Source organism: Canis lupus, chromosome 10 (assembly GCF_003254725.2).
Source record: "Canis lupus dingo isolate Sandy chromosome 10, ASM325472v2, whole genome shotgun sequence".
Classification (NCBI taxonomy): domain Eukaryota; kingdom Metazoa; phylum Chordata; class Mammalia; order Carnivora; family Canidae; genus Canis; species Canis lupus.
In genome coordinates, this window is record NC_064252.1 from 9,269,255 (window position 1) to 9,288,420 (window position 19,166).

Here is a 19,166-nt window from a genome sequence, read left to right on the forward strand (position 1 = left end):
GTTCCTTGATCTCTTCATTCTTGACATTTTGGCGGCATCACAGGAGTTCAATCTCTCTGTCTGCCTGGGTTTGGGTATACCAGATGGTCCTAGCTTCCCACTTACCTCACCAATCACACCTTTTTTCGGCCTCCTTCCCCTTCGCTCCTCTCTCTTTAAACCTATAAATATGGATATGCTTCTCCTTCTCTTAGCTATCCCTGCCCCCACCATCTCCATCAGTTCCATCTCTTTAAATGTTAATACCCTCATATTTGTATCTACTGCCATGGCTTCCCCCTGAACTCTGGACTCAAGATATACAACTGACTATCTGTCATCTTTGCTTGAATATTGAAAAGGGATCTCAATCTTAACATGTCAAAAATAGAATGATCAATCCCCCCCCCCACACACACACATACCAGTAGTCCGTGGTCCCCCCCATTCAAGCAGTCACTACAACCCCAAACCTCTGAATTATCTTGGATTCTCTCCTGCCCTTACATTCTACCTTGAATTCATGCTCATAGTCTGCTGGCTCCTTCTTGGGATTTTTACCCAATCCATTCACCTATCACCACATATACTCCCACCACCCTGATCTAAGTCACCATCATCTCCCTGCGCTACTGAAATAGACCCCAAAACATGCTCACTTATTGTCCACATGACTTCCAGAGTTTCTCTCTTAAACAAAACAAAATAAAAAAATCACAATACTGCTTCGCTTTAAGTTCTCCAGGGGCTATTATCCTTAGAGTAACATGCAGACACCCGACCATGGTGTCAGGTGTAATCTGGCCCTACTCATCTCTCTTACCTCGTGCTGTATCTTTCTATCTTTCTCCTCTCCATCCACTGTACCTCAGTCACAGCGGCCTTCCTCTGGCTCCCTGACCATGGTAAGGTCATTCTCACCTTAGAGCTCTTACTTTTGCTATTTCTTCTACCTGGAACATTATTTTCCCAGGCCTTTGTACAACCAGCCTCTTAGGATTCTGATCTTGGTAAAATGCCATCTCTTCATCCTTGGGCATCCTTTCCCAATTTAGCGCTCTCTTCCCAGCCATGCTCTATGCCTTAGCTAATTTTTACTTCTTTTCTAATACTTAGAACTATCAGCAATGTCTGTTTATTTACTTGTCTGGTGTCTATTTCCTCCACCAGAATATGAACTGCCTGTGAGCAAGAGCTTTGAGTATAGTCTACGTGTCTTACTTAGCACATAGGAGGTATTTGTTGAATATTTTGAATGTATTCCTGACCAACATATATACATAATGATGTATAGAGAGACCATATGATAAAGCCAAACATAGCAACTAAAATCCTTTATAATAATTTAAAATAATGAAATCATGCTCTTGGGAAGGACCTTAGAAATTATAGGGCAACCTTCTTACCTTACAATTTCCTGAGGATCAGAGAGGGTCAGTGAGCCACTAAAAGTGCACAAAGTGAGAGAGAGGCAGAGTCAGGCCTGGCCAGGTCCCTAGATTTGCAACATCAAATATAGTGGGCTGGTCCTTATCATATATTACACATGAGCAATTGTATAGAACTCATGGACAACACAAGAAACCACAAATTCTGCATCAAAATACATGCCCACTATGCACCAGTAAAAGTATAATTTTTAACAAATTTTTAAAAGATTTTATTTATTTATTTGAGGCAGAGAGAGAGAGAGAGAGGAGTCCAGAGAGAGAGAGAGAGAGAGAGAGAGAGAGAGGAAGAAGCAGATTCCCCAATAAGCAGAGAGCCCAATGTGGGGCTTGATCCCAGGACCCTGAGATCATGACCTGAGCTGAAGGCAGATGCTTAACCAACTGAGCCACCCAGGTGCCCCAGTAAATGTATGATTTTGAAGCATAAATTTGATTTATTTTAAATGAATATGCTAGTGTTCATAATAAGTGGTAATCTTTCAATTAAAAGTATGCTCACATTAGAATTTAGAATATTTTTTTCGGGGACCACTGAATGACATGTCTCTAGGAATATGACCAGGCAAGTTTTAACTCACACTTTTTTTTTCTCCCCATAAATGTCTATAAATATTACTTCCCGAAATCTTCATACTGCATCTCACTGTCTGGATGGCTTTAGTTAAGAGACACAATGATGTATATAATTCAGCCCTTTTGAGTGCCCAGGGATTTAATAAAATTGAGAAAGGCCTATACTACTTAAAATTTTTGAGATAATTGGCATTTTTTTCCTGTAATGAAATATTGAAATGGGGTTACCCAAATTATGGAATACTTGAAATATTTATATTGAACAAAATAACCTGTTAACCTCCAGAGAGTGCCTTATAGTTAGTTATAGGATTTGTAAAATATGTTTATCTTTCATGCATTTAGAGCTCTGCGATCTACTGCAGAGACATACATTGTAAAATTGTAAAAGGAACACCTACTCCTTGCAATGCTGTCCATGAATCTCTGGGACATGTATATACAAATAATAGTAAAAAAATATCTAAGTTTGAAGTTCTTTATAAAAGTGAGATCTGCCTAAGCCAAGTAGCCCTTTTAGCACCCATGACAGGCTCGTATATCTGACTTTCTTTGCTTTCTATCTTCATTCTAACCACAAACAAGAGGTTTGGGGAGAGGATGGTGGGGGATGGAGGAGACATTAGCCACACAACACAGCTACAATCAAGTGTACAAAAAAGTGAGGGAGGGACAGAACATTTTTGTCTCAGAACTTGAAAACCAACCAACAGAATAAGTAAAAGTAACTGCTGTGACTGTCTGCATCTCTCTCTACCCACTCTCCCAATTCTCGGGGAAAATGAGTGGCTGTTTGGGATTTACAGTCACCGTGACCTAATCTCAAATGAGGACAATCTGCTCTGGCCAAATCCTGACATGCACATTCCAGACATGGATTGAAATTAAAGCAAAATGCCTATTTATTAAAATAAATCCCAAAAGGCCTTATTAGAGTTACAGATGGGTATCTTGAAAGTTTCTGAAGAGCAAGTCACAGGAGAAGTGAAACCAAACTTGTCTCCTCAAGAGTTAGGGAAGAATTTGACAAGCAATGGGTAGAAAGGTGTGTTTGTGTGTGTTTGTGTGTGTTTGTGTGTGTGTGTTTGGGAGGTGGAGATATAGTCTGAGGTGTCTTCCAACTTCAGAAACCAGCTCTACAGCAGGAGTAGGAGATACACCAGCTTTAATTATTCAAAGAAACCCCCACCTCAGATCTGGCTCTTTCCTTCACCTAGCCAAAGGAAAAAAATGCTTGTAAACCACTGCAGTGGTGGTCCTATTCCTCTTTTTTTTTTTTTTTAAATGACATTATCCATCTAATAAGCTTTAGTTCCCAACTGTTTTTACAAGAATGATGTTTAATCAAAGCTAATGATATCAGAATACTTGAATCATCACATGAATTAATTGAGCAATATGAATGCTTCATCACATTCTCTTTTTATTTCTTTCAATATTAATTAGAATAATTTCCCAAAGAAAGTGGAAGTCCCAGGGATGACTTGGATATCCAATGTTTTTCTGCTCACAATGGGCATATTCTCAAGTCTGACAGGCCACAGAGAGACTGGTTTTAGTTAGAGATCAGTTCCTAAGATTTGCCCAAATCTGGGATATTTACATGTATTTGATTTTAACACACTATAACCCAAGGCCAGTAGAAAAAATGGACTGCGATATTAACAGAAATTCACAGAAAAGGAAATAGTAAAGGTAAAAAAAGTTGTTCAAACTTACTCATAAGAAATGCAAATTAAAGCCATATGAAATACCCTTTTTTTTCATTTCCCAGATTAGCAAAATCCTCCAAGTTGGATAACATACATATTGGTGAGGCTGTGGGGAAACAGAAACTGTCACACATGGTAGGTGGAAATATGATCCAGTATAACATTGGAAGAGGTCATTTTGACATTATTTAACAATATTATAAATGCATATACCCTCTGGCCCAGATTTCTACTAATGTGATTTAACAGATATACTTATGTATGTATAAAATAATATATGCAAAAGGATATTCATTACAGTAACTTCATAATAGCAAAATACTGGAAACAACTTACTTGTTCACAAATGAGGGACTAGTTAAATAAATTAGAATGTACCCATACAGAAAATTACCGTCCAGCTATAAATAATGATAAATCACTTCTTATGCCAATATGGAAAGGTTCCCAAGATTATTTTTTCAGTGAAAAAAGCACATACAGAACAGTGTGCACAGAAAGCAATGTTTTGTTTTATAAAGGAAAGTTATGAATATGAATTCATATTTGCTTATATTTGCATAAAGAACATCTGGAGAAATTCTAAGAAACGAATAAGCATGATTTTCATTTTGTGTATGTTGTGGTGGGACCGGGTTGGCTGGGGGTTATGGAAGAGAGTGAATTTTTTCACTATATGCCTTTTTATATGTTTTTTTTGTGTTTCAAGCCATCTGGTTATACCAGAAACTACCTATTTACCGATTAAAAAAAAAAAACAACAAAGTATAATTGATTAAAATGTTACAATTTCTAGTCTTCCAAAAATACATTCCATCTATATCACTGAATACACTTAAATTTTTCTCTGGCAGCTTTCTTTGTCAAGGAAGAGTCTTCTAAATACCAGAAGATAAACATTAAAGACATTTCAGGAGTGCACGTGCATAATGAAACACTTCTAAAGATCTACTAATGCTTAGTGAATTAAGTTTCTCGAGAATTAGGATTGATTAAATGTCATATTTGTAAAACAATCAGGCACTAAAGCTTCTTGGATGGAGACCAACTGAAAAAAGGCAAGCACCACTATCATCTGGACTAAAAGACAAAAACACGACAGTTCAGTGGCTATCACATGTCATCTTGGCGAAATAAATTAAAAACCTGCTTATTTTTTTATAGGTCTCTAACTCTGGGAAGTTAAAACTCCTATAGCTCTAGTACTCTCAACAAATGATGTTCAGGCCCCTATGAACCAATAATCTTTGAAATATTCACATCTGAGACTAAAGGGCATTTCTTCTGAATTGTTGTTGCAGTTATTTGAGGTCTTGCCTGGATAATTAAAACACAGCAAGAACCCAAGGTACCCATATCAAGACAGAAGACAAAATAACATAGACTAATATGCACACATTAAATTCAAAGGAAATACTGTGAATAGAGAAACAGTTCAGGAGCCACAGGGCAGGATGTACTATATGTAAGGGTCATATTTCTCTTTTAAAAAGCAACCAAAAAATTACATAAAGCATGCTTAAAAGGACTCATCACAGTCACAATTCACAATTTTCAAATGACACATGGAGAAGTACGTAGTGGATCACAGGACTGAATGGGCCAATGTGAAGTAGGGAAAAATAGACCTAAGGAGAGGAAGCCACCATGGGTGGTTTTCTTGGTCTGCCTGAATCAAGAGTACACATCAGGGATCGTTTGCTTTCTTCTTGGTGGCACCTTTGACAAAAATAGCAGCTCACGGTGTTCGTACGCAAGACACCCTTCAAAAAGAACAGAGCAAGAAGCTTCTAGCATTTGCTATGTATTGGTTCATGGGAAGAAGAGCAATAAATGAACACTGAAGGGGAAATCGATAGAGACAATAAAATGGCCAAAACGTCAGACTTTTTTCATTTTTGCCTGCTTTGTCCTAGAAAATCAGAAGAAGATTAAAAACAACAACAACAACAAAGAGTTGAGGGTAATTACCAAGCAATAGCCTTCTCAAAAAGCAATAGCCTTAAAAAGCAGGTGACTAATTTTATTCTCCAGTGAAAGAGCAAACATCTGAGGAGAAATCTATAGGTACAGAAGAGAGAAAAGCAGGAGATTAAAAAGTACTACTATATGGTTTTGATTGTTGAAGGAGGAGTAAAAGTCATTCATTGCTTGGGGTGGACATTGCTGCCTCTTACAGAACCTCTAATAGAAATGACTCTTAGTTAGAAAGCACTTTACAGATTTTGTGCCATTTTACAGCCATTCTTCCATTTGATGAGCCAGTATTATCCTCCCTGTAGGGGAGAGAGAGAGGAGAGAGAGAGAGAGAGAGAGAGAGAGCGCGCGCAAAGCTCAAAGGCTTTAAGCTAACCTGCACAAATTTGCCCACGTAAGTAAGAAAGTAGAGGAACAGATTCAAACTCAGTTCACGACTCCTCAAATCCTGAGCTCTGTGCTCCACAGATCCTCAAGGACACGTGCAACTAATGGTGCCCCAGTAGCCTTTGCAAAAATGAGGCATTCCATTCCCCTCCAGAGGAACCAGCCAGGGACCGGCTGTATTTTGACAAGTCTGTGCCAATGGTGTGCTGGGGGAGCTCTCAAAAATGGGTTCAGTGTTAGTTACAAAGACACATTGATTCATTGTCACCATCCAGGATCCTCCATTCCCTGCCCCCTTAAAGGCCAATACAATTTTGAGCCAAGAGTTGAGCAAGGAATTGATTTTCCTTTGAATTCAAATTCCTGAGAAGGCTGCTCTGGAAAGCCGGGGAAGCTTCGCTCTCACCTTCTGGACATTCTACTTCAATATCAGACAGATGTTAACAATTAGAGATGTTCAAAGAACAATAAACAATTAAGGAGCCAGCATGATTGATCTCACACTCCACGTAAGTGCTCTCGGAGGATACTGTGCCTTTCGTGAGAGCAAGAACAGCAATAAGACTTTCACGATGCTGCGGATGAGTGCTTTTAAAAAATTTTGGTCTTCTCCTGACCTCCCCTTCCTCCCTCCCCTCCTGCCACCCCCCACCCAAAGCCCCTTTGACTCTTCAGCTGGGGAAGGTGGAGAAACGGGCTGCTGCCTCATCAGAAATTAAGAGTTGGGTGGTAGACGTTCTTTTGAAGTTTGGAAGCTGGAGCATGAGGTTATTCACTCAGAACATCTCTAATTGGCTCAGATTTACACACTCCCAAAGTCCCAAAGGCAGCAAGTAGATACTGGGTGAAATAAAAAATTCAAAGAGATTATTGTATTTAGAAAAGTTTTATCTTTGGGAAAATGTTTTACGAATTGCAAGGCATGGTAGTTCCATTAATATTTTTTGATACTGTGGTAAAATATACACAACATAAAGTTTACCCCCTTCCTCATTTTTAAGCGTACAGCTTAGTGGCCTTAAGTACATTTCTAATGTGGTACAGCTAACAGCCACCATTCACCTCCACAATGCTTTGCATCTTGCAAAACTGAAAGCATAACACCCTTTAAGCAATACCTTCCTATTGCACCTTCCCCTCAGCCCTTGGTGACATCTAGTCTACTCTCTCTCCAAGACTTTGCCTTTTCTGGGACATCAGAGAAGTGGAATCACACAATATTTGTTTCTTTACATCTGGCTCATTTCATCTAGTGTAAGGTCTTCAAGGTTCACCTGTGTTTTTGTATATTATCATAATTCCATTCCTTTTTGTGGCTGGATAATACCTCCTTGTATGGATAGACCACATTTGGTTTATCCATTCATCCGCTGATGGGCATTTGGGCTGTGGCCACCTTTTGGTTATTGTAATAACGCTGCTATGAACGGTGGTAATCAAGTATCGGTTCAAGCCCCTGTTTTCAATTCTTTTGGGTATATTCCTAAGAGTGAAATGGCTGGATCATATGGTAATTCTACGTTTACCTTTTTAAGGAACTCAAACCATTTTCCACAGTGACTGCACTATTCTATATTCCCACTAATAATGCAAAAAAATTCCATTTCCTCCACATCCTTGCCAATATTTGATATTTATAATTTCCATTGTTTTTTGTTTTGTTTGAATTTTTTTAGATTAAAAGAGATTTATTTTTTATTTTATTTTTTATCATACTTACAATTTACTTAATAAGAATTCAACCATATGCACCAAGACACTCCTCCAAAAAAGCCATAGTGAAATTAGTGAAATAAGTTAGTGAAAAGTTAGTGAAATTAGAAATACTGTAAAATCATATTTTACATATATGTATAACATTCTGTTTATACATTTATGTATATGAACACATAATAGCATGTGTTATCAGAGTTTTACACAAAGCTACATAACTGCATCTTATGAGCAAATGCAGAGATTTATTTTTTAATTTAATTTTTTTGGTATATATATTTTTTTTTAATTTTTATTTATTTATGATAGGTACACAGTGAGAGAGAGAGGCAGAGACACAGGCAGAGGGAGAAGCAGGCTCCATGCACCGGGAGCCTGACGTGGGATTCGATCCCGGATCTCCAGGATCGCGCCCTGGGCCAAAGGCAGGCGCCAAACCACTGCGCCATCCAGGGATCCCTTTGGTATATTTTTTTAATTGGAGTTCGATTTGCCAACATAGAGCATAACATATGTTTTGTTTGAATTTTTAAAAAACACTTTTAAATTTTTACTTATTTATTTATGAGAGAGAGAGAGAGTGAGAGAGCATGAGCAGGGGGGAGAGGGAGAAGCAGGCTTCCTACCGAGCTGGGAGCCTGACATAGGGCTTGATCCCAGGACCCTGGGTTCATGACCTGAGCTGAAGGCAGACACTTAACTGAGCCACGCAGGTGCTCCTGGTTTTGATTTTGGATAATAACCATCCTAATGGGCATGAGGGGGTATTTCTTTGCAGTTTTAATTTTATTTCCTTGATGATTAGCAATGTTGAGTATCATTTCTTGCACTTAAAGGCCATATTTATATTTTATTTGGAGAAATGTCTATTCAAGTACTTTGCCCATTTTTTCCACCATATCATCATTTTTAATGTCCAATGTTTATAATATGAGGGCCGGGGCATTCTCCTCAACTCAAGTTTATAAATTTTCAATTGGCTTGTGAGGCCAATAGGGATACTTCTTGTCTAATTTGGTTTCTGGGAAGACTTCATTCAGGTCCTCAATGGTCATCTGATCAAATGGAATTATGTTCTTCATCTTCTCCAGCTCTTTTTCATATTCTTCAATCCTGGCCTTTGAGAGGGACAAAAACTCAGCACAGCTTTTCACATCTTCTTTTTCCTCAGCATCCACCTGGATGTGTATTTATCCTCTGGCACAGGAAACTTCAGGGCATTAAACTTCTTCTCAAAGTCATCTACCAAGCCAGCCTTTGCCACATTAGCCTTGTAGTAAGCCCAGTCGATAGCAGGTGGTTTCTCAGGAAGAGTAGCCAACCTGGAGGTAAGCATCTCATTCCAGGATTTCAGGGAGTTGGCAATAGCCTTCTGGTTTCGGGGTATGATCTCCCCAAAAGCTACCCAGTCAATGGTTTTAGAGCAAGTTTTTGCCCAGCCATCTTGAGATCTTCGTGATGACCAGACAGACCCTACGCCGGGAGCCCAAGTCTTTCCTGTGTCACCTCTGCTGCCAGGAGGACCTGGAGCTGGACTCGGACAAGGTGCGCCCCGCCCTCGGGTGCACCCCCCCCTTTGCCCATTTTTGAATTGGGTTGGATTTTATTGTTTTTGTTGCTCTTGAGTTGTAGGAGTTCCTTCTGTATTTTGGAATATATTAATCCCTTATCAGATATATGATTTGTAAATATTTTCTCTCATTCTCTAGGTTGTCTTATCACTCTGTTGACAGTGTCCTTTGACACAAAAGTTTTTTTTTTTTTAAGATTTTATCTATTTATTCATGAGAGACATAGAGAGAGAGGTGGAGACACAGGCAGAGGGAGAAGCAGGCTCCATGCAGGCAGCCTGATGTGGGACTTGATCCCGGGTCTCCAGGATCACACCCTGAGCCAAAAGCAGGGGCTAAACCGCTGAGTCACCCAGGGATCCTCCACAAATTTTTTAATTTTGTTGGATTCTCATTTATATGTTTTTCTTATGACTGTGTTTTTGATGTCATACCCAAGAAATCAATGTAGTGATTCCATTTGTTCCGTCTCTGATACCATTTTCGGCAGCATTCTTGGATTACTTTACAAGCCACCTACAATAAATTTATTTATTCCCAAATAAACTCTAAAGAAATATGATGTGATAGGCTAAGGAGCAAAAGATGCTGGGTGACTTCAAATTGGTTCCCAATTATCCTTAAGGTTCAAACTGTATGGCTTTGGTTTCCCTTCATGGTCTGATCCCTGCCTACTTCTTTAGCCTCCTCTCACCCTTATCATCTAACTTCAGTAATCTTGAATTCCTCGTGCTCTGGAATATTCTATATATGTCCTCTTACCTGCCTAACTTTTTTTAAAAGATCATTTATTTATTTATTCATGAGAGACACAAACACAGAGGCAGAGACACAGGCAGAGAGAGAAGCATGGAGAGAAGCTCCATGCAGGGAGCACGATGCTGGACTCAATCCCAGGACCCCAGGATCATGACCTGAGCTGAAGGCAGATGCTCAACCACTGAGCCACCCAGGTGCCCCTTACCTGCCTAACTTATACTCATCCTTCAAGTTAACCCAATCAGCACTTCTCCCAGGAAGTATCCCATGATCTGTCCCCATTTCCAGCCAGCTTCTATCCGGCCAGGGGGTTGATGTGCTAGCTTTGAGATCCTATGGCATTCCATATGGTACCTATCACAGGATTTACTATATAGAATTATTATTTATTTAGCTCCAATCCCCTCTAGATCAGAAGTTCCATGAGGACAGTAGCCACATTGATAACTTATTTTTACCACTATATCCTAAGTATCTAGAGTAATCCCTGGTAAATAGTAGATGCTCAGTAAATATCTGATGAATGAATGAATAAACCAGATCAACAGCTTTTCCAACCTAGTGTTCTGTTTTTAGCAGTAATCTGTTCGCAAGAAGGCGTAAAATTTAAAGATATACCCAAATATCCCTATTTTTCAAGAATTTCCTCTCTGTGAAGTTTATCTAATAAATCCTTAAGTGCTTTTAAAAACATTAATTCATTTCATCTTCATAACAGCCTGATGAGGTAGGTTTTATCTGCCATTTCCAGGGAATTAAGTAAGAGCAAAGAGATGTTTAGTAACTTGCCTATGGTCACATAACTACTAACTGGGCTTGTGTCCATTCAGAGTTAGTTACCCTGTACCATCTCTTGGTCGTGGTTAAGTTCCAACTAAATGTGAAACAATATATGCTGGAACATTTCAGACTTACAAGGATGGCCAAGTTCATGATATTTGTGGTATTGTAAACTTGGCTCACATCCTCCTCAGATTTATGGTCCGATTTACTCTGCAGGAACCCCAACTTTCCTGACTGGTACTAACTTATACCTGTCAACTCTTCACTCTTTTAACCTCCTCTCTCTGAACCTGAGCTCACTTCCTCATTCCTTCTGGAGGCTCAGCTGCTGGAAGCATTGCAAGTAGAGGTGGACCGTATTATTTTCAGGATTAAAAACAAAATTTCTTAGTTTCTGGTACTTCTTTGTTTTCAATTTTATCAAAGTATTCAAACAACTAGGTACAATGACCTTACATTCTTTTTTTAATCTCAGCTCTGATAGCATGTCAGCTTACCACTTTAAGGGATATTTGAACTATTTTATTTTGAATTTATTATCTTTTGGTTGCTTCAGTAAAACTAATCTTCAGCCACATTATTATTATTATTACACAGCAAGGTATCTCTTTAAAGAGAGTTCCTCCATCCCCTCCTTTCTTCCTCATTCATTCATCTGTCCAACTACTGACTTAGCACTTTCAAGGTGCCAGGCACTGAGTTAGATGATGGAAATATAACTTTTACCCTGAAGAAGCCAGTGTTTTTCCCATTAAAAAGGTTTGTCCAATACCATGCAAGTCAAATAATTCTACTATTTTGGAAGAAAATAAGTGATTACAATGGCTCCTCTTTTTCCATATTCATATTTTCCTCTCAAAAGGCTAGAATGCAGTTGCATAGAGGTCAGTACTGTTATCTCGTTTTGAATAATTAAACAAAACATCTCATTTCAGAAAGTACAAAAATATATACCAAGATGATTTGCAACTCTAAGTATATAATAGATAGCTACAGTTAAGAGTTAATCTCCTTAAAGAGAGAAAAAATTAGAGGTAAAACATTTTAAGGCAAGATGGATATATTAGAAATTTATCATTGGGTAGACTGCAAAACATCTCTTGCATCTGAGTAATAAATATAATTTATTGATTCTCTCTGAATACTAGAGAAATAAAGCATGTAAAATAATCATTTATGCTAAGGACATACAGTAAAGAATCAAAATTATTCTCTGCAGCAAGCACTAGGCTGATGGTTAATAGCACATACATTCATTTTTATACCTCTTGCCCTTTTTAATATATCTCTAAGGAAAGACAGTGGTTATTATTTGGTTTTCCCCATGTGAAATTTCTCATATAGTGCAGTAAATCTTTAAAAGTTACGTGAGAAGTACATTTTTCTTTCAGGATTCTCATTCATAGTTAAGAATGCTTGGGGGTATATTTCATTTACCATGGACAACATTTCCAATTTAACTTGTTCCAGAGAATGTAACATTTGCAGCTAATTTCCAACATAACATTTAGAAATAGCTCAAAGTGAAAACCCATTATTGGTTTTTGCCATGTTTAAAAGCCAAATGCAAATGAAAACCAAGGCAAGACTATATTTTACTTTTCGATCATATATTTCAGTTGCTTTTCCAGAAAACTGGGTTTGGTCTAAATGGTAAGTTTGTAATGTCATTCTTTAACACACAAGTCAGGAGGGTCTCAAGAAGGAAGGGACCTATTGTTAACATCTGTCATGACCTTATATTTAGGAATCTGCCGTTTGAAGACAGAACTTCAAACGACCAGATAGGTGACCATCTCCTCTAAATCACATGTATTATATTAGCTCCATTTTTTCTTAACTACTATAGTTCAGATCCTGGAGTTTCTATTTCTAGAAGCTTCTCATTATGAATAACTTTCATTATGTTTTACCCAAACTGAACTGACCCTGTTGTGGCTCACGCATCCTACTTGCAAATGGACAGATTTTCACATATGGACTTTCCCGCATGAACTGAAGACCAGTAGGTCTTATGACATTCTTTCTGAGCATTTATGATGTTAAAAATCACTACACTAATTTTCAAAGAGGCTCATAATAAAATATTGACAAATTTAGATAGAAATATATTCATTTGAACTATTATATAAAGAAACCATACTTGGTATTAGTGATTTTAAAAAAGTGATTACCCTCTGACAATATGCATAAAATGGAGAAATTCAAAGTGATGGAATTAACCTTGGAGTCTGAGGCAATATATAGCTTTATAACTGTTAGAGTATAATGGAAAGTGTTACTGAGGTGGAAAAATCTTGCAAACATATATTTTAGATGGAGCTTCTAAAAGAGAATAAGTTTAAGATAGCCTATCAAATTTGAGGACTTGGGGACTATACAGATAAAAGTTTGCTAAAGATATAAATAGCATGAAGAGTATACAAAGAAATTTGCAAGTGTCCCCCATATAGGATTCAACAAATATTTATTTCATGCCTGCTAAAAATTTCAGATACAGAGTTCTGAGAGGGAGGAAGGAAGTACCATGGGGTAGGGAATGCCTCTCTGTGAAGGTAACATGTGCTGAGATTCAAATGAAGACAAGGAGCCAGCCCCACCTCTGCAGAGGAGGGCTCCAGGCAAAGGCAAGAGCAAACACATCAGTCTCAAGTGTCCATTAAAAGTATATTTATTTTTAAAACCAAATGCTAAAAGAATCAAACAAAAGTTCAGTGACAAATTAATGTATCCCCAGAGATCATATATATATTGTGTACTGATAAAATATATGTATCCATATGTACACACACACACACGTATATAGACATATATGTATACCAAATGCGTGTATGCAAATAAAGAAAATTGAAAGCAAATTTCTCAGATGTTTTAAATATGAGCCAGCAGAAGTAAGAGTGGCTGATTAGCCCATATCCTGAAAACATTTCGCTGACATTTGTCCTAATACATCTTGCCTTGTCCTTAGTTCTCTTAGCCTCTTCTTTCTACCAGCGCCTCATGCTCTGTTCCCCTCTCCTGAGAGCTGGGGAAGCTGAGAAAGCCTACTGTCTCGATGAAAAAGAGGTAATAGTCAGGGTCACAAACCCACGTTTCACAGGTCTGGAAATGAGCACAGTTTCCTGATGAGACGGGGCACTGCTTTCTTCTATGGAGGGGACTCTGCAGGTGGCAAAAAAGAAAGGGCACTGAGCCGGGACACCCAGGGACTTGGCATGGATGCTATTTTGCCAGGATTCATGCTCTTGTGCTCTCTGACCATCTCTGCCTGGTCCAAGCAATTCATTTGCATGGACATTAAGCTCCAAATGTCATTGCACACTGTGCCTTCCCATTTTCTAACCACAGGTGCTTACAGATCAGGCTCTTGCTCAACCTGCCACTGGCTGCTAAGCCATTATCTGTCCTACAGAGCATTGGGACAGCTGTACTCTTTCCTGTGATAAAGGATACTTAGATGTTCTTTGTCATCACTCGGGGACAGCTCAACAACTGACACTGTATTACTTTTGGTCTTCATTAGATGGTTTCTTTGTGGCAGAGATCAGCATCTCCTTTGAGGACGTTATATTTCTGTACCGGGAAGAAGACTGCAACCCAGAAATCTAACCACAATCACCAAGTCCCTCAAATCTGTTATCTTGGACTAACAGACTCCTAACTGGTTTTCCTGACTCTTCTTCAATGGTCAGACCTCTTTATTTTTATTTTTATTTTTTTTTAATTTTTACTTACTTATGATAGTCACAGAGAGAGAGAGAGAGAGAGGCAGAGACATAGGCAGAGGGAGAAGCAGGCTCCATGCACCAGGAGCCCGACGTGGGATTCGATCCCGGGTCTCCAGGATCGCACCCTGGGCCAAAGGCAGGCGCTAAACCGCTGCGCCACCCAGGGATCCCAATGGTCAGACCTCTAAATGTAAAACCAAATGAAAATGTCACTTCACTTGCTTATTCACTCATTGTTCAAGAAATAGCCATCCATATCTACCGAATATCATGTGTCAAGCACATGTCTTGCCAGTTTCAAAGTGACCGTGTCAGGATTCGTAGTAGTCAGAGAAGGATGAGTCGGGTAGGATACTACAGGGAACAAGGGATGTTTTTGTCTAATTAGCAGCCATTTCTCCCTTTATTAGCACCTCCTGATGCACAGATAGAGAAATACATATGGATACATCTATCTATCATCTCTCTCTCTCCCTCTCCCTCTCTCTCTCTCATCTATCATCTATCTCTCCACATTTAGATCTACTTGTGCCCCAAAGCTCTAAGGCCAATCATAGAAACACCGACAAATCGGGACCCCTGGGTGGCTCGGTGGTTGATCTACCTTCAGCTCAGAGCGTGATCCTGGGGTCCTAAGATCGAGTCCTACATCAGGCTCCCCGCAGGGAGCCTGCCTCTCCCTATGCTCATGTCTCTACCTCTCTTTGTATCTCTCATGAATAAATAAAATCTTAAAAAAAAAAAAACCCACAAAATGAGCACTGAGAAGGAAGCAACCAGTTCCACCTGGAGCAGCTGGGGAAATGCAGTCACCTGGCACCTATTTTTCACTATTTCTTCAAATGTCACCTCTTCAGGGAAGACTTTCCTTCTCCCCAGAAGGATTACTTGCTTCATTTTACTTCGTTCTGAAAAGATTATGAGGTCGCAGACACCAGAGAGCATTGCCTCGGTCATATTTATACCTCCTAGTGCTTAGCATGCTGCCTTGTTAGACTGGGTATAGACCATGCCCTCAACAAAAACTCCTCGAGTATCTCTATGTCCCCAGCCCTAAGTGAAGGAGTGGAAGGCTGGCCCTGCACTTGAGGAATTCACCAGCATAACTAACATGTACAGAGTACTGGCCTTCAGAAAGAAACCTAAAATAACTTGTTCTATTTCTCATTTCCCCCTCCTCTCCATGTCCTTTGCTGTCTCCATACATAGTTAACTCCTCATCAGAGCTTAATACCAATTTACCGTGTCACTTTTCAGAGAGCCTTATCAGCTACCTTGTTACATGGTCTTAAAATATTTTGTATTTCTTCTTTACATAAAGGAGTTCTTCTTACCCGGGGGGTGATTTTGCTCCCTTTCCCCCCCCCCCTTTTTTTAAGATTTTATTTATTTATTCATGAGAGACACAGATAGAGAGAAAGGCAGAGACCCAGGCAGAGGGAGAAGCAGGCTCCATGCAGGGAGCCCAACGTGGGACTCGTTCCCAGCACTCTAGGGTCACTCCCTGGGCCAAAGGCGGGCGCCAAACCACTGAGCCACCCAGGGATCCCCTTGCTCCCCTTTCCTGAGGACATCTGATGACAGCTAGAGACAGTTTTGATTGGCACTACCAGGAGGGGTGTTGCTCTTGACAGATAAAGGATAGGGATCCTGCTACACATATAACAAAATACAGGACAGCTCCTCACAACAAAGAGTTATCTGGCCCCAAATGTCAGGAGCTTGAGAAACAAGCTTACATAAATCACCACAGTTGAGAACTATTGCTCTACCTTTGTCGTTATGTGATTACTGCATTTCCCCCCACTAAACTCTAGATTCCGAAAAGGTAGGAACAAAGTCTGCTTTACATCATTGTATTCCCAAAGACTCTCAAGTAGTAGGGAGAGTCTTCATTCGTTTGTTGAACATCATCGTCTTTAAAGAAGTGTTAAATCTATTCTCTGAAACAGAATATAGCATTCAAGTAATTTATCCTTTATTGCAAGTATGTATTTTAGCATGCAAAATTAAATTCTCTCTACCCATTTACCATTTCCTAGAAACAAAAGTTGTTGGTTGCATGGCTGTATTTTGGCTTAATCGGGGAGGCTCCATTCCAAAATGAAAATATCCCATATGAAAATGTTTGTTTTAAACTATTAGGAAAATCTTGGAAGGTTGACAAGATGTATAAAATGTATGGCTCTGGCTGCAGTAATGCTTCATACTTTGCAGCACATAGAACGGACAAGCCTCAGTGACACAATGGCAGGAAGCCTAACATGCAACATGACCAGCAAGTCACTGACTTAGCAGAGTGGCATCATAAAAATATCCCTGAAATAAGTGATAATATAGATTCCTATACTTCATAACTGCCACCTAGTAATAATAAACTTGGATTCTACTGAGCTGTGTCTTCAATGACTGGTAGGTAGATCTCTAAACCCTCTAATTATAATCTTGAGTCATAATATTTGCTTTAAAGCTGCAACTCAAGTGAACATTCAAATGTGATATTTATATAAAAGTCAATTTCTGGAAGTCAATTTCTACAATGTAAAAGCATTTGGAAAAGGACTAGGTTAATTATTAAACTGACTCTAAAACAATATACTAAAATACACTACTTTATAAAAATAAAAAGCAACTAGTTTATAAAGGACACCATCCTTAAAAGCATGTTAAATTGCACACTGGACATATTTTTATCCAGAGATATTTACCTTCTCCATGAGGCAGTGAATTATTTAAATATACACAGAACCTTCATTTGAAAGCATGCTAAACCATTCATCTTTTATATTTCCCTGTTGACATTCTGTATGGAAAGAACATTTCAAGATCCTAGTTTCAAATAACACAAGCTTCATTTTGACTTTAAAAAAGGGATTTTTTTTTACCCCTGAAAAATCTCGAGGCTCTGGTGGTCACTCTAACACAGGTCATGGCTTTGGGGCTTTCAGGAACCTTTTCTGCTTTTGTGTTTGGCAACTACACTGTATAAGGTCCTTTTTTTTGGTTCTGAAGAAGATGTAAAAAAAAAAATTCCAGAATTCTTATCTTCAAATACCAGCTCAGAGCCTCCCTGGATTTGTTTTCTTCTTCTTTCTGCCCTCAAGGTGCTTAAACTCTTGTGATGCAGAAAACTGTGGACTTTAGAGCTCAATTTGTGCAAAAAAAGACATTTTTGAGTGAAAGAATGTATCTCATTTGACAAGTGAGAAAAGTAAGGCTTAGAGAAATTAGTTGAAAACATCTTAAAATAGAGGATGCCTTCCCGCATCTTTTCAGGCTATATGTTCAAGATTTAATTGTTCTAACATTGGACTACAAAGCCCCTGAGGGCAGGGAGCAGAGACTTTTAGGACGGGTCAGTAACATTTTATGAATCACACAGCATGTCTGCTTCTGCATCTCATCACACTTCTAATGCAGTAAAAGATGTTCTCCAATAGATTAAAGTCACTATTGAAGGAGAAATGTCTATCCTTAGGATTTTACTGGGATTGCCATCTAGAGAAAAAAAGGCCAGAAAACATTCCAGCTAAACCAAATTTCCATATATGTTGGCTTCATTTATTATGATAATTGGGAATAGCAGATAAGGAAAGCAAAATTTTCTATTACTGTAGTGATAGTAAGATAATTGGAAAAACTCTATGTCCTTGGTCATGGGCTTGATAGGAAAATCACTGGAGGTGGGGCTATTTTTTATTCATTTTTTGTTCCCCACACAGTATCTTGTACATCCTAGGGCTTAATAAGTATTTGTTCATTGGCTTTGTTTACTGTTTGGATAAAAGGGATATTAAATGTGCTATTCCAATAGAACATGAAAACTTACAAGGAAAAAACAACACTACTTATCCTCAACCTTTTTTTTTTGCAATGCTAAAGACCTATGTAGTGCAATACTGTTTTTGTTGTAAATTTTTTTTTTTTGCATTTAGTAAAGCATTAGGAAGAAGATTTTACTTTTTCTCTTTTTTTTAAATTAATTAATTTATTTATTTATGATAGTCACACAGAGAGAGAGAGAGAGGCAGAGACACAGGCAGAGGGAGAAGCAGGCTCCATGCACCGGGAGCCCGACGTGGGATTCGATCCCGGGTCTCCAGGATCGCGCCCTGGGCCAAAGGCAGGCGCCAAACCGCTGCGCCACCCAGGGATCCCTACTTTTTCTCTTAATATAATGCCATCCACTGTGGTCATCTGACTTTCCATGTAACAAAGGGAAAAGGGCGAATGATACTATCCTTGTCACAATTATGGGAGATGGTTGACAAATTAGAGAATGGTAGTCCCAGCATGTGATTCGGTGATACAAAATTTATATCTAAGCAGAAGACTGTCACAAAGAGCCTTAAGGTCACAGAACTACATCAAAAATGGAATGAACATGTATTAACACTGAATATGTGCCAAGGGCTGGTCCCAAAAGGCAGACAGACAAACACACATGTAATTATTTCCAGAATCCTAGAAACCCATACTTGAATCCAAGGTTTAAAACCATTGTTTAAGATAAATGTACAAATCCCTGCTCTG

The 19,166-nt window shown here is 38.8% G+C and overlaps 1 protein-coding gene across 19 annotated transcripts in view; it reads right to left on the bottom strand.

The window, feature by feature from the left end:
- The window catches only part of GRIP1 (glutamate receptor interacting protein 1), a 661,865-nt gene that overhangs the window by 198,635 nt on the left and 444,064 nt on the right, over positions 1-19,166 (bottom strand). Inside the window, exon 1 of one of the 19 annotated variants that reach the window (XM_049115120.1) lies at positions 3,723-3,741. The exons of the other annotated variants lie outside the window; for them this stretch is intronic. Within the exon in view, the coding sequence (XP_048971077.1) occupies positions 3,723-3,726 (4 nt within the window). The 5' untranslated portion in view covers positions 3,727-3,741. Of the gene's footprint in view, positions 1-3,722; positions 3,742-19,166 lie in introns of those variants that run through there. 19 annotated transcript variants of the gene reach the window in all.